The sequence below is a fragment of the Mchenga conophoros genome, linkage group LG15 (assembly GCF_057382185.1).
Source record: "Mchenga conophoros isolate Kocher_MC1m ecotype Shallow Benthic linkage group LG15, M_conophoros_male_GT1.1, whole genome shotgun sequence".
In the NCBI taxonomy this organism is placed as follows: Eukaryota; Metazoa; Chordata; class Actinopteri; order Cichliformes; family Cichlidae; genus Mchenga; species Mchenga conophoros.
The window spans coordinates 20,978,674-20,991,175 of record NC_140540.1 but is presented as its reverse complement, the minus strand read 5'-3'; the positions used below and the strand labels follow the sequence as shown (position 1 = coordinate 20,991,175).

General features: G+C 40.7%; 2 protein-coding genes and 1 non-coding gene across 19 annotated transcripts in view; 1 reads left to right on the top strand and 2 right to left on the bottom strand.

The window, feature by feature from the left end:
• Positions 1-6,051, top strand: part of tdrd15 (tudor domain containing 15) — a 16,154-nt gene extending 10,103 nt beyond the window's left edge. Inside the window, exons 3-4 of the mRNA XM_085247429.1 lie at positions 46-5,511; positions 5,746-6,051. Of these exons, the coding sequence (XP_085103555.1) occupies positions 46-5,511; positions 5,746-5,857 (5,578 nt within the window). The 3' untranslated portion in view covers positions 5,858-6,051. The remainder of the gene's footprint in view (positions 1-45; positions 5,512-5,745) is intronic.
• A 613-nt stretch (positions 6,052-6,664) lies between these two features.
• On the bottom strand, positions 6,665-6,747 carry trnal-cag (transfer RNA leucine (anticodon CAG)). The gene has a single exon. It is a non-coding gene; the product is annotated as a tRNA-Leu (tRNA).
• Positions 6,748-8,270: 1,523 nt separating this feature from the next.
• Positions 8,271-12,502, bottom strand: part of afdna (afadin, adherens junction formation factor a) — a 123,582-nt gene continuing 119,350 nt past the window's right edge. For 9 of the 17 annotated variants that reach the window (XM_085247172.1, XM_085247168.1, XM_085247170.1 and 6 more), the window contains 2 exons: positions 10,565-10,652; positions 8,271-10,166 (listed from right to left, as the gene is read on the bottom strand). In XM_085247172.1, coding sequence (XP_085103298.1) covers positions 10,010-10,166; positions 10,565-10,652 — 245 coding nt within the window. In that variant the 3' untranslated portion in view covers positions 8,271-10,009. The remainder of the gene's footprint in view (positions 10,167-10,564; positions 10,653-12,502) is intronic. The other 8 variants (XM_085247164.1, XM_085247167.1, XM_085247165.1 and 5 more) reach the window with 3 other exon arrangements.

Below are 12,502 nucleotides of genomic sequence, written 5' to 3'. Positions count from 1 at the left end.
CTTGTATGAACTATTGTTGATAATGAAAGCCATTTTACTTTGCAGGTCTCAAGATTTATCCCCATCCGCACCATGCGCCCTTTGGCCAGTGGACCTCAAGTTAACTCACTTGGACTGGAACCCTGAAGCAATCCTGATACACTTCCAGGGACAGTACCTCACCATATGTGAACTTGACTATAGTATCTTGCAGGGAGAAATACAGAATGTACCAAAGACTAAAGCTGAAGTGGATATTGGAGAGTTTTGCCTCGTGGAAGATTTGACTTCAGCTCGCTGGTACAGAGGAAGAGTTCAGAAACGACGGGACAACCTCTTTGATGTTTTCCTCATTGATCACGGAAACGTGTTGACTGTCAGTGCCACAAACGTTTCTTCCTGTTCAAATGACCTGTTCATCCTGCCTCCGAAAATAGTTTGTGGTTTTCTTGCTAATGTGCTGCTTCTTCAGAGTTGTTCTCACTCTGTGGTTGAGGAGTTTTTCTCAAGCCTGATCGGCAGAAATATCAACGGTTACATTCAAGCACTGCTTCCCCACAAAGTCCTCCTACTAGAAGTCCCTGACATCAACACCGGCTTAGTTACACATGGCTTTGGGAGATATGTGGACACGGATACATTTCTCTTCTTGGTAGAGATGCTTACAGAGATGCCTCTCAAACAGAAAATAGAGCCGGTTCCTGACTTACTCATTGAAAAGCCAAGGGGACAAGAAGTTTGTTTTAAACCACCAGGTTTGCAGGGATATGAAGGCATTTTTTCACTCTATGGACCAGCCTTGTGTTGTGGGACACAAGCTAAAGTGAGAGTAACTGCCGCTGTCAGCCCTGGATTGTTTTACTGTCAGATGGCCAGTGTGGAAGCAGAGCTCTGGGAAATGTCAAAGAAGTTAGCTGCATCATGTGAATGCAGACCTAAAGAAAGTTCTCAGATGACTCCAGAGAACCTGGGTTTATTGTCCTCAGCTAAAAGCAAAGATGGGAGATGGTACAGAGGTTTGGTGCAGTTTCTCCCAGGCAGTTCTTGGGTTAGAGTCTCGTTTGTTGACTACGGATTCGTTGAATCCGTCAAAGTTGAAAACATCCACAGGTTGGCACCTGAATTGTATTCAACGCCAATTATGGCATTCCCTTGCTCTCTGGCATGCCTGAGTGATGAGGATAAGGCCATCAAAACTCAGCAGTTGTGTCTCCTGAAATCAGGCTTACTTGGAGGACGATTACACGTGGAGATCACTAGATACGATGAAGAACACCACCTGTACTGTGTCACTATAATTAGTGCTGAAGATGAAGGTGTGGAAGAGCCGGAGCCTGTCAGAAAGTGTCCAGTCATGAAGGTTGAGTCCGTTTCTGAGGCTGAAGAACAGGGTGGCTTCTTGTACCATGAAACAATCATGGGCGAAACACTGGGGCAAACGCTGAAGGTAGAAGAGGTGCAGGTAGACTCCGTGTTTGTGGGCTATGTTGAACATGTCCAAAATCCAAACCATTTCTGGATTAGAACACAAAAACGCAATGAGGAGTTTGAAGAAATGATGTCAAAGATGGCAGAACACTTCGAACACGTGAAGCTGGATGAAGACGTACTGTTAAATCCTAAGCTTGGAACACTGTGCTGTGCGGTTTATGAGGGAGACATGCATTTTTACAGGGGTGTAGTGACAGACACTCTTAAGCACGGAGCTGAAGTTTTGTTCATCGATTTTGGGAACACTGAGAAAGTGTGGCACATGCTGATCAAGAATATTCCTGAGTCATTTGCCTGCAAGGCGGCATTTGCCATTTGTTGTACTCTTTCGAATGTTTTTCCTGTTGAAGACATCTGGACAAGTTCAGCCTCTGATTTCTTCAGAAGAGCTGTGTCAAACAAAGCCTTGCTAATCCATGTCGTACAAATGAGAAAAAACAAATTTGTTGTTGACCTTTTTGAGATGGGAAGTGGCAACAATCAGAGTATTACTGAGCTCCTGGTCTCTTCCAAGCAGGCTGAATACATTCCGAAAGGGCACTTGGACCAAAAAAGGACAGAAAAGACAAGGTGCCTCCAAAGTAATGTGAAAACAAACATCGCTGAGGATAAGGAGCAATGGAAGATTTTTAAGGAAGAAGAGAATGCATCGAATAATGAACCTGAGAATGAACCTGAGAAAGCTCAACTTCTTGCTAGCATCAAGCTGTTAAATATCAAGCCTGGGTGTGAGTTGACTGTGAACTGCTCTTATATCAGCTCTCCATCAGATTTCTGGTGCCAGCCTCAAGACATGGTTCCAGCTTTGGAAGAACTGATGGATAAACTTCAGCAGTATTATTCAACTCATTGGGTTCCCCTAGAGTCAGGAGATTCATGCTGCATTGCCAAGTCACCTCAAGATGGACGATGGTACAGGGCCTTAATCACTGCAAAACAGAGAGACAATGTCACAGTAACGTTGGTTGATTATGGGAATACTGTCCAAGTCAGTGAACACATTCTTCAAGCAATAATGCCAGAATTTCTTTATTTGGAAGAACAAGCTTTCAGGTGCAGCCTTTACAACTTAATTGAACCTGCTGACCCTAAGAACTCTGGGAATTGGAGTCCAGAAGGCTGTAGGTTGCTGAAAGATTTTGTCTTCAGCAGCACTGGAGCTCTAAAATGTAAAGTTGTCTCCCAGTTATATGTGAAAAACAAGGGGCTGTGCAATGTTGTTGATCTCTACAACAGCCAAACCCAGCAGAGTGTGACAGATACGTTCACAGAACAAGGTCTGGCAACACGAGTGACTGCGTCAACAAGGCAACAGCAAGCAGCGTTTCCGGAATCTTTTATCTACTCTTCACATGATCTACACCCAGGAAATGAGGAACAAATGTATGTCACCTACGTTAACAGTCAGTGGGAGGTCTACTGCCATCTTGAAAGAAACACTGACATTATTGTTGAGCTTGAGAAGAAAATCTCAGAGGAGAGTAAACACATGATGCAAGTTGTTACAAGAGCTGTTGTAAGCAAACTGTGCCTGGCAAAATACTTTGATGGCAAGTGGTACCGCGGTGTAGTGCATCCTATTCATTCACCTCTGCATTTCAGTGTGTTTTTTGTGGACTATGGAAACACAAGCATATCAGAGAAGACCAAAGTCATGTTCATCCCGAGAGACTCATCAGATTTGTTGTACACCCCCATGCAAGCCGTGAGATGTTGTCTCCATTCAGTGTCCAAGAAAGATGTGTATGCAGATGTTAAGGAGTGGCTCAGTAGTGCAGTCCTCAACAAGCAAGTGAAAGCTGTCATACTTGGAAAGAATGAAGATGGTTCATTTGATGTCGAATTATTTGATGGAGACATGAACATCAATGAGAAGTTGAAGGAGCTCATTCTCAGTCTTTCATGTAAACCCAAGACTGCTGTTAGATTTGAGATGATCAACAGAAAACAGAAAACCTCCTGCAAACGAAACACAAAGTCTTCGTTAAAAAGCAAGAGTCATCCTAGCGTGTATTCAAATCTTTCGACATTGTCCACTGTCCACAGAGGTACTAAAAAGAAAGAAAACACAAAAAGCCTTGTTGGTGGGAGAACTCAAAGCAAGAACACAAGAGTGAGAACACAGAATGAGGGCATATTGAACACCCGGGCCTCTGTGAAATCGCAGAACAATCAAGTGAAACAACAAAGACAGGAACAGAAGCAAGCCCAACAGAAAGAGGCAAAAGAAATACCCCAACTGCTGCCTGACAAGAAGATATGTGCAGGCTTTAGGGCAAAGTGTTTTGTTTCCCACACAGACTCCATTTACAGCTTTTTTCTTCAGCTGTCAGAGGATGAACCTGCCATCTTGAAAATGGGTGAAGCTCTCAACTCAGGTACCCTCAGAGAATCCTTGAAGATGCCTACAACCTTAAGAATCAATGACATTGTTTTGGCTGAGTTTGAGGAGGACGGTGCCCTTTATCGTTCAGTTGTGAAGAACTTTGCAGGCAATTCGTGTTTCAAAGTTGAGTTTGTGGACTATGGAAACTCGGCAGTCGTTGAGAAGAAAAAGATCTTCTCTATACCAAAGGAGCATCTGTCACATCCGAGATTCAGTATACCATGCTCGCTGCTGGATCCAAGCACATTCAGAAATGATGTGGCTTTCACTGATGCAGTAATGGAGAAGCCACTGATGGTTGAGTTCATAGAGCAATGTGGAACCAAGTGGGACATAAAGATTAAGGTTCTTGATGGAGAAGTGGGCCTTAATGCAGGACCTGTAACTGAAAGGGAGGATGAGTCTCCTAATTCTGAAGCTAATGAGAAATTGAGGTCCCACAAACAGAATAACCAAAGAGATGAAGCATGCAAGAATGAAATAAGGTCTGAAAGAAAGATGGCTACTGTCAAAGGTGAAACATTCACGCCTAAACCACCATCTGTTAAGGTGTTAGTGCCGATGAGGATGAAAATTCACAGGTATCACAGGATAAGAGTCAAGAGTAGCAAGAGTAAGACGACAAAGAGATTTGGAAATGCATCCCTTACCCCATCTATTCAAGCCAGAGACTCAGAGAATGGAATGCTTTTGTCGGTCCAGAGTAATGGCTGCTTTTATGTAAGACTTCTTAGGACCAGTGACTGTCTCACTGCATTGGAAAGTCACATTGCAGATAGCCTGGTCAAGTGCAAGATGGTAGCAAGAGAGGATATCAAACAAGGCCTCAAGTGCTTAGTTCAAGTCCAGAGTCAAAACAAGTGGCACAGAGCCATAGTTCAGCACCTGAGTGATGAAAATGTCAATGTTTTCCTGGTGGATCACGGAATAACAGTGGAAATCCCAATTGGTTCAATTCGACAGCAGTGTAGTGACCTGTTGAAATTCCCAAACCTTGCAGTGCTGTGCAAGATGAACAGTCTTGGGTTCACTGAGAAGGACGATGATCACAGACACTGGTGTGAAACTCTGAAACCCTTGATAGGCAAAGAAGTCAAGTTGATTTTTGTGCGTTATTCTGAAGCGGATAGCCTCTGGATGGTTGAAATAATCATAAACAAACTGTTTCTCATGTTGCATCAAGTTGTGTCACTGCAGCACAATGGAGGCACTGAAAAAGGACCAACCGTGGAGACCAGCCCTCCTCAGCGGCTTGCCTTTGCTCCAGTTCAAATGGACAAATTATATTCTGGCTTTGCTGCTGCAGTTAAGACGCCTTCTGACTTCTGTGTGTCTCTAGAGGATTTTCTTCTTGTAACAAACAAAGTGTCAGTTGAGCTGGATGACCTTCCAGACAAGATAACAACCCTCCCAAAGGTCACTTATTCCTGCATCCTGAGAGGTGTGAAGCCAGCTGGATTGGATGATCAGTGGCCTGATGAGGCGGTGGTCTTCTTCCAGCAATGTTTGTATGGGAAGAACCTCCAGATCTTCTTCATAGAGTTTGTGTCAAACACACACTGGAAGGTGGACATTCTTGTAGATGGTGTCCATGTTGCCAAGGAGCTGGTGGATGCTGGACATGCCAGCTATGTGGATGTCATGCTAGGACTCAGGTATGCTTTATAATTTAAAATCTGACTGAAAGTGTATTAGAAGTGATCAAAATAAGCACATATTTAGTCCTTTGATATGTTTTTTTAATGACTTCAAATCGATTCAGTATTCTTAGTGTAGTATATATCAGTTGTGCTTTAGTCGGTGAATAAATGAATGAAAGAACAATGAAATGTGTGTGGATTTGTGAGATAAATATCACATTTTTTGTGCTTAACCTCTGGCACTTTCAGGTTCCTGGAGCAAAGCCCCTTTAGAGCTCATTCCCAGGTCCTTCACAGTGAGGAGCAGTGTGGGCCAGAAGAGGAAGGTTCTTGTGAAGCTCGAGTCCACTGGGGGATGTGAGGGGACGATGTCACTCAGAATAAGTTTGGGCTTGTTCACAAAAATTTTGTGGATGTTTAAGGAATTTAAACAGTTCTTTATGTTAAACAGCCGTTTGTGTGAAAAATATTATATTGGTTCTAATTTCTGTTTCTGATCATTTTGACTAAACATGTAGTACCAAAAGATATTTTTGTTATTAAATTTCACATACTTTCAAATATCTAAAACTTAAAATAAAAAGTAATTGCCTGATTAAGACAAAATATTGTCATTACCTTGTCAGCACTTCTGACACTTTTCTTTTTATATTTTAAATACGTTTTGAGTCAAGGCAACGTTGTGAAAAATAAAATCTTTACTGATTGTTCTTTTGGTCTCACGTTGTTTGTTGTCTTAGTCAGCAATCAGTCACTTGTGTGTTTAAGGAATTTAGGGTTTTTTTAAAAAAAAAAAATTATGACCTGCACACATGTTCCACTTGATGGTGCTGTCAAGCCAAGATTTCTTTTTTATAAGCTCCTCAATGAGGCAGTGCTGCTAGGAACAAACTTTCTTTTTCTGTCCAAAAAGAGTCAAAGAAATAAATGCAGCTGAAAGAGATGTACATTTATCTTTAAATAGTATATTTTACATAAAAGTGGCATTATACCACAAAGTACAGTACACCCCGTTATTATTTTCATGAGTATATTTAAGTCCACAACTGCAGCCAATAATAAATGTAATTAGTTTGGAGTGATCACGTTGTGAAAATTGATGATAAGAACAGTAATGAAAACATTTTGTGGCGATGATGGGAAGGAAGGAAGAACAGAAAAAAAATACTGTCAGAAGTGGGATTCGAACCCACGCCTCCAGGGGAGACTGCGACCTGAACGCAGCGCCTTAGACCGCTCGGCCATCCTGACATCTAGGAACCCGGGAAAAAAGACTTAGTCATAAAGCCTGTGTATACCGTCACGGTCGTACTGATAATGTTCTGTGTGTATTCTGTGTCATATTTCTAAATAGATCTCCAGAGAGAGGACACTGGCGCGGGTTAACGTTACAGAAATAAACCGTCGCCATGTTCGTTTTCTGTTACAAACGCGGTAAAAAAGTTACATGTTTTCATAATATATTTCAACAAACAAAGATGATTATATTAAACGTATTTACTCCTGTCGCTCATAATCTCTACACAGAGACGTGTTTTTCCGGTCTTTAAGCCTGACGTCATTAGCAAAATTAAGTTTGAAATCCAGGTATCCATGAAAACGGATTTTTTATTTATTTAACTGAGTAAGAAGTTAACAGAGTTAGCTCGCTAGTTTCCACCTAAAGATGATAGGAAACAGGAAGTGTAATGTTGCTGAGCGTTATTGATTAGTTTTGCTTTTGGTGGTGATATGATGGTATTATTATTCTTATCACCACAGAGTTCCCAAATGTAATGATGGTGGGTTTAGATTTATATTTGTTCATGTATTGGAAAATAAAGAACGCCGATTCAGCTGCTTAGTTCTGTGTACCAATCCTTACACTAATATCGAAAAGCAAAACGCATAAACAGCAAAGACATTTTAAAAACGTGTCGATTCCAATGACTGTAGAATTCCCGGGCGAGTTCTGAAGAGCTCTCCCAAAGTTACCCTATCATCTCCGAAGTTGAACTTCAATTTTTATGCTATAGTTGATTACGCGTTAAAATAAGCAGGCCGATTTACATATAAGTTTTTTTAAACGTGCGCCAGTAGGTGTACATGCATTATCAGCAAAACCGAAAAGAAAAATCTTTAAAACGTCAGGATTCTTCAGCGAGTTCCGAAGAGTGACGATCTGCCACAGTATTAACTTTGTTAACCTTTACACATTTTAAAATAAAATACGCCGAATATCGACAGATCATACTTTCAAGTACATGGTTAGATATGCTGGAAACTTTTAGCAAATTATGTTATAAGTGAAGAAATCTTAAAAACACCATCGTTTCATGCGAGTTCGGAAGCCCTTTAATTTTTAACCATCAAGTATATTACACCGACTTTATCTGGTGGAATATTTTACGAATACAGTTACCTTTTGTATCATTAATGACAACTTAAAATACCGGTAGTAACACATAATAATAATAATAGTTTATCAAACACAACTTCCAAAATCAGAGCACTTGTCCCAGATTAAATACACCCGAAATGCCCCAGCACCGTTTCACCGCCAGTTCATATTCCATTTGAATGTAGTACCACTGGCTTTTATAAATAGCTTGTCTTTAATCCTTTCTATCTATACAAAGTGCTGATGTACCCAAAAAGTGACCGTATAAATACACAAATAGGCTGTGAAGGCTACATAACACCCTAACTAGTTAAGTAATAGTCTTAATTGAATTGTTTCTAACCATATGTCGATTTTAAACGCAGTGACAAAAGACCACGCTTCCAGTCCACACTGTTGAAAAATCTGTATTTATTAATGATTTACAAAAGGCTAAACATGAAACCATTTAAATGATTCAGTTCATTTTGAAACCTAAAAAGGAGAAGTTGGTGTTGTTGCTGTGTTTGTTTGTATGTGTGGGGAGCATCTTGTAGTGTTTTTACAGGTCAGTTATTATAACAGCGTCTTTAACTCGTCATGTCTTATCAGAGGCTCCTGTTGAGAAAAAATATATAAGTCGACACACAGGATGGAGTCAAACAAACAAACTGCAGGAGAGGGAGAGAGAGATACATCTGAAACATCACAAGTTTGGGGGAGGGGGTTTGAAGTGCGCTTCATTTCTACATCAGCAGTGGCGGTGAGTGAGTTTTTGAGACTGCACTTGTGTGTTGTGTTGCGTTGTGTATATTTGTACAATTGGGTCATGTTGTGAAACACCTGGCTCCCTCCGACTACAGCTGGTGTAAAAACAGAACACTTCTGTCTCTAAAGCAGAAAAAACCCACAGATTATTAATATTATTGTTATTCTTATCACCACAGAGTTCCCGAATGTAATCTCAGAACAGTTTGCAGATACATATTTAATAATAAAACAAGTCGTTGTGCAAGTTTTTCCACAAGGTTTGAAATAAATATCTGTAAAGCAAACAAGCACTTAAAGAGTAGCTGCATTTTTTTTCCTTTTTGTTATATTATTGTCAATATTAATATTACTGTGAAAACCAACATTAATCACATTGTGGGTGAACAAAACAAGTTCCTTTTTCTGACTTGAATTTAGGGCGAAAAATTCATCTCACACGACTACTCTGGTTAAAAGGAAATAAAAGTAGAAGTCAGGAAGGGGAGAAACACGTAAAAATGTGACTCTGGTGGCAGCGAAGAGGAGGGCTGTTAAATCACATTAGTTTTGCAGATTTTTTTTTTTTTTTTTTAAGTTTCCTGGCAGATTTCTACAGTAGTAAAAGAGTGAGTGGACCCGAGTATTTACAGTAACGTTGTGCACTTAAAAGATCCTTCCCGAAGAACCTTTTCAGAGTTTTTCTAAAACAAAATCACAGAAAAAAAAAAAAAAAAAAAAAAGATGTCCCACACCTTTTCGCTATAGAATGAAATAACAGTGTTTCCACTCGCTGAGAATTTAATTAAAAAACAAAATAAAAAAATAAAATAAAAAGGTGTGGAGCTCAACGTTGGGCGTTCCTGCTGGCAAGGAGGGATAAAAAAAGATTGAAAAACAACATGATACAGAAAATAGAGCATAAAATAAAACTGTAAAACTGTTCAAATTTCACTTAGCTATGAAAAAAAAAAGAGAATAAACCTCTCTCTACCGCCCCCCCCAAAAAAAAATTAAAAAAAAAAAAAAAATTTACAAACAAAAATATATCCCCTTTCTGTCATGTGATTCTCGGACTCTCACTAGATATAATTAAAACTTTTTTACAGTGCTTTATCATTATACATCTTTAACAGGTTTTAACACGAAGGGGAAGCAGATTTTTAAGCCATAAAAATCTCTTCTGCTGATATCGCTACGTCAAAAAGAAAAAAAAAGAGTGGTCCAGTTATTCGATGATTTAAGTCAAAGCAAAAAGAGAGAGAGGGGAAAACAAACGGGCGGCGACGGTCAGTGTCAGGGGGAGCAAGCGCCGGCTCTCTCTCTCTCGATGTTTTTGTCCCCCAGGAGCACCTTATCACGGTGGCGTCGGCGTTAAGGTGGCGCTGGGAGGTGAAAGGCTCAGGTCTACTGCTTGGTGTTGAGCTCGTTCTCCAGCTCCATGAGTTTGCGAGAAGCCTTGACCTTGTTGGAAACCTCCTTCCCCTGAGAGAAGAGGCGCTGGCGCTCCTTGAAGGTCAGACTCTCCGGAGCATCGCTGGGGATCGAGTTCTCCTGCTCTTGACTGCAAAATTAAGATTAAAACCAGAAACTTACTAGAAGAAATAATGCAGGTTTATTATAGTTGAGTACCAACTTGACTTTTCCCTCCAAAATAAAGATGATCATTTACAAAATAAACATCCTTTTTTATTTAATGACTCAAAAATAGTAACCGAGACCATAAACTCACCAGGGGAGCGTTTACTGAGACATTAAGTCAAGGGAGAAGTAGGTGTCTTTTCTTTTTAGAGCGAGAGGAGTTGCCTCCTGCTGGTCATTAGGAATAATTCATTTTTAAAGGCACTTAAACCCAAATTATCTGTAGTTTAAGGCAAAATGGATGTAGACTGCTACAACAGAGACAACCACCCATGACTAAAAGTGGCAAAGAAAGAAAAAAATTAATAAAACAGAGCTCACCTCCTCGTCCATTTGTCTCTCGGGTCCTTGTAGACTTCTCCTGTTCCTACAACTCCTGATGAGTTTCCAGTGTACGAGTTAAATCCTGCTAGATGTTCATGAGCCACACAGCAGAAAGACAAAGAGCAGCAAGACACGAATTAGCATCGCTTATGTGCAGCTTGTGATTAACCAAAAATCATCTGCGACAGAAGCTGCTGGGAGACGGTTCGGAAGATCTCTGATATCAATTATCAGTGACGACAACTACGCATAGTGAGTGCACTTGGAAATGCTTTAAGTCAAACTGAATCGACAGCAGACCAGAGACCCCGGTGACCATTACCCAGCAGCTTCTCCAGTCATTATCACTTCATTTCCCACAGACCAGCCTAAGCAGAAAGGAGGAAAGAAAAGAGAGCGAGTTGTGAGAAGCATTAGACAAAAACCTCAGATCTCATTAAACTAGAGCAGCGAGCAGAGAGAGAAACACAGCACTAAAGTAAAAAGCAGTTAAAGAGCCATTCCCAAGCAGCAACAATGGTCTGTGGAAGTGTCAGGTGGGCTCTGAGGTTGAGGTCACCGCTAAACATGTCCGAACCAATTCTGTTACTATCTAAATCCAGCAGTGCTTAAACTCGGCGTATCTTCAGAAAAATGAAGAAGGGCTCCCAAAGAAGCCAGGTGAACAAACATGAAGAGGGTGACCGCGACCTTTAACCCCAAGTGAGACGTTAGTTTTATGCATTCCTGTGTCTTTCCAAACTGTAGCAACATCAACAGCTTAACGAAGGTAAAGCTTCGTAAAACCATCGCAGGATCCGATGAGCCAGGAGTCTGAGACTTGTTTCCAGCACACAAAAATACAAGTTCCTTCCTGCTGGCTATAGAAGTGTTAATGGTTTACTTTCAATAAAGACCAAAACCGACAGTGCTGATATTAAAGCTTCAGAAGTATTTGAACTTTCTCTTTTATTTGCTTGTTTACTTCCCTTTGGTTGTTAAAAATGACCATCGCTCACTTCAGCTCCAAAACACAAAGATCCCGGGCACACTTTGATCACTGACACCCAATTACATCTTCTCTGGCCAACACGGCTGCATTGGAGCCGGACAGGAAGAAAAACAGACTTCTAATTCTGACTAAGGCTCTTTTTTTAAACACATCGGCCCAGATGTGTTGGAGCTTGCTGGCCACTTTCGGACTGGATGCTGGTGCAGATTCCTGCTTCCTTCCTGAAGCTGTTTGCAGATCTACTGCCTCCGACTGGTGACCAACCCAGGCTTTGGTTTGTTTCTTTTTATAGAGTTAGTCAAGTTTGCTACCACATAGAGGGCAAAATATGGAATTTTTAACCATTTATCTATTAATTTTACCAAATCATAATTAACCAGAACTAATGACCAAAAGAGATACATCCGCCACTGAACAGTGGCGGATGTATCTCCCTAGCTACCTTCATTTGAGTAACTATTTGCTGTTTTGAGAAATACCTGCAAAGTGCTCCCTGGTTGGAACCCAGTGGTCCAAACGCGTATTAATCCACCACTGAAAATAGTCCCCAATGGATGAACCATTTACAGCTTTTCCTGTAACGTGCTGAAATAACTAAAGAACCCAGATACTTGTAAAAGTATCCCGTGTGACAGTGCCTGGCTGTTTTGTTTTCCCTTTTATAAATTGAGTATAAATTAGGAATTGTCTCACACCAATTGCCTGTTCAAAATAGCCGACGTGGTTTTGTTTTTCTTCTTCTTCTTTTTTTTTTAAAAAGACGTTTACAAGAATACAGAATCGTTTAAAAAAATGCCCATAAAGGCTGTTCTTTTCTGTTTTTAGCTGATAAAATGTTTCATTTCACTTGCTAAAACCAGCAAGCAGGAACTTGGAGAAATGTGGGATGATAAAACCTGGCAGACTCTCTTCGTGGCTCAGTATTTGGCACGGCATGCTAAGAG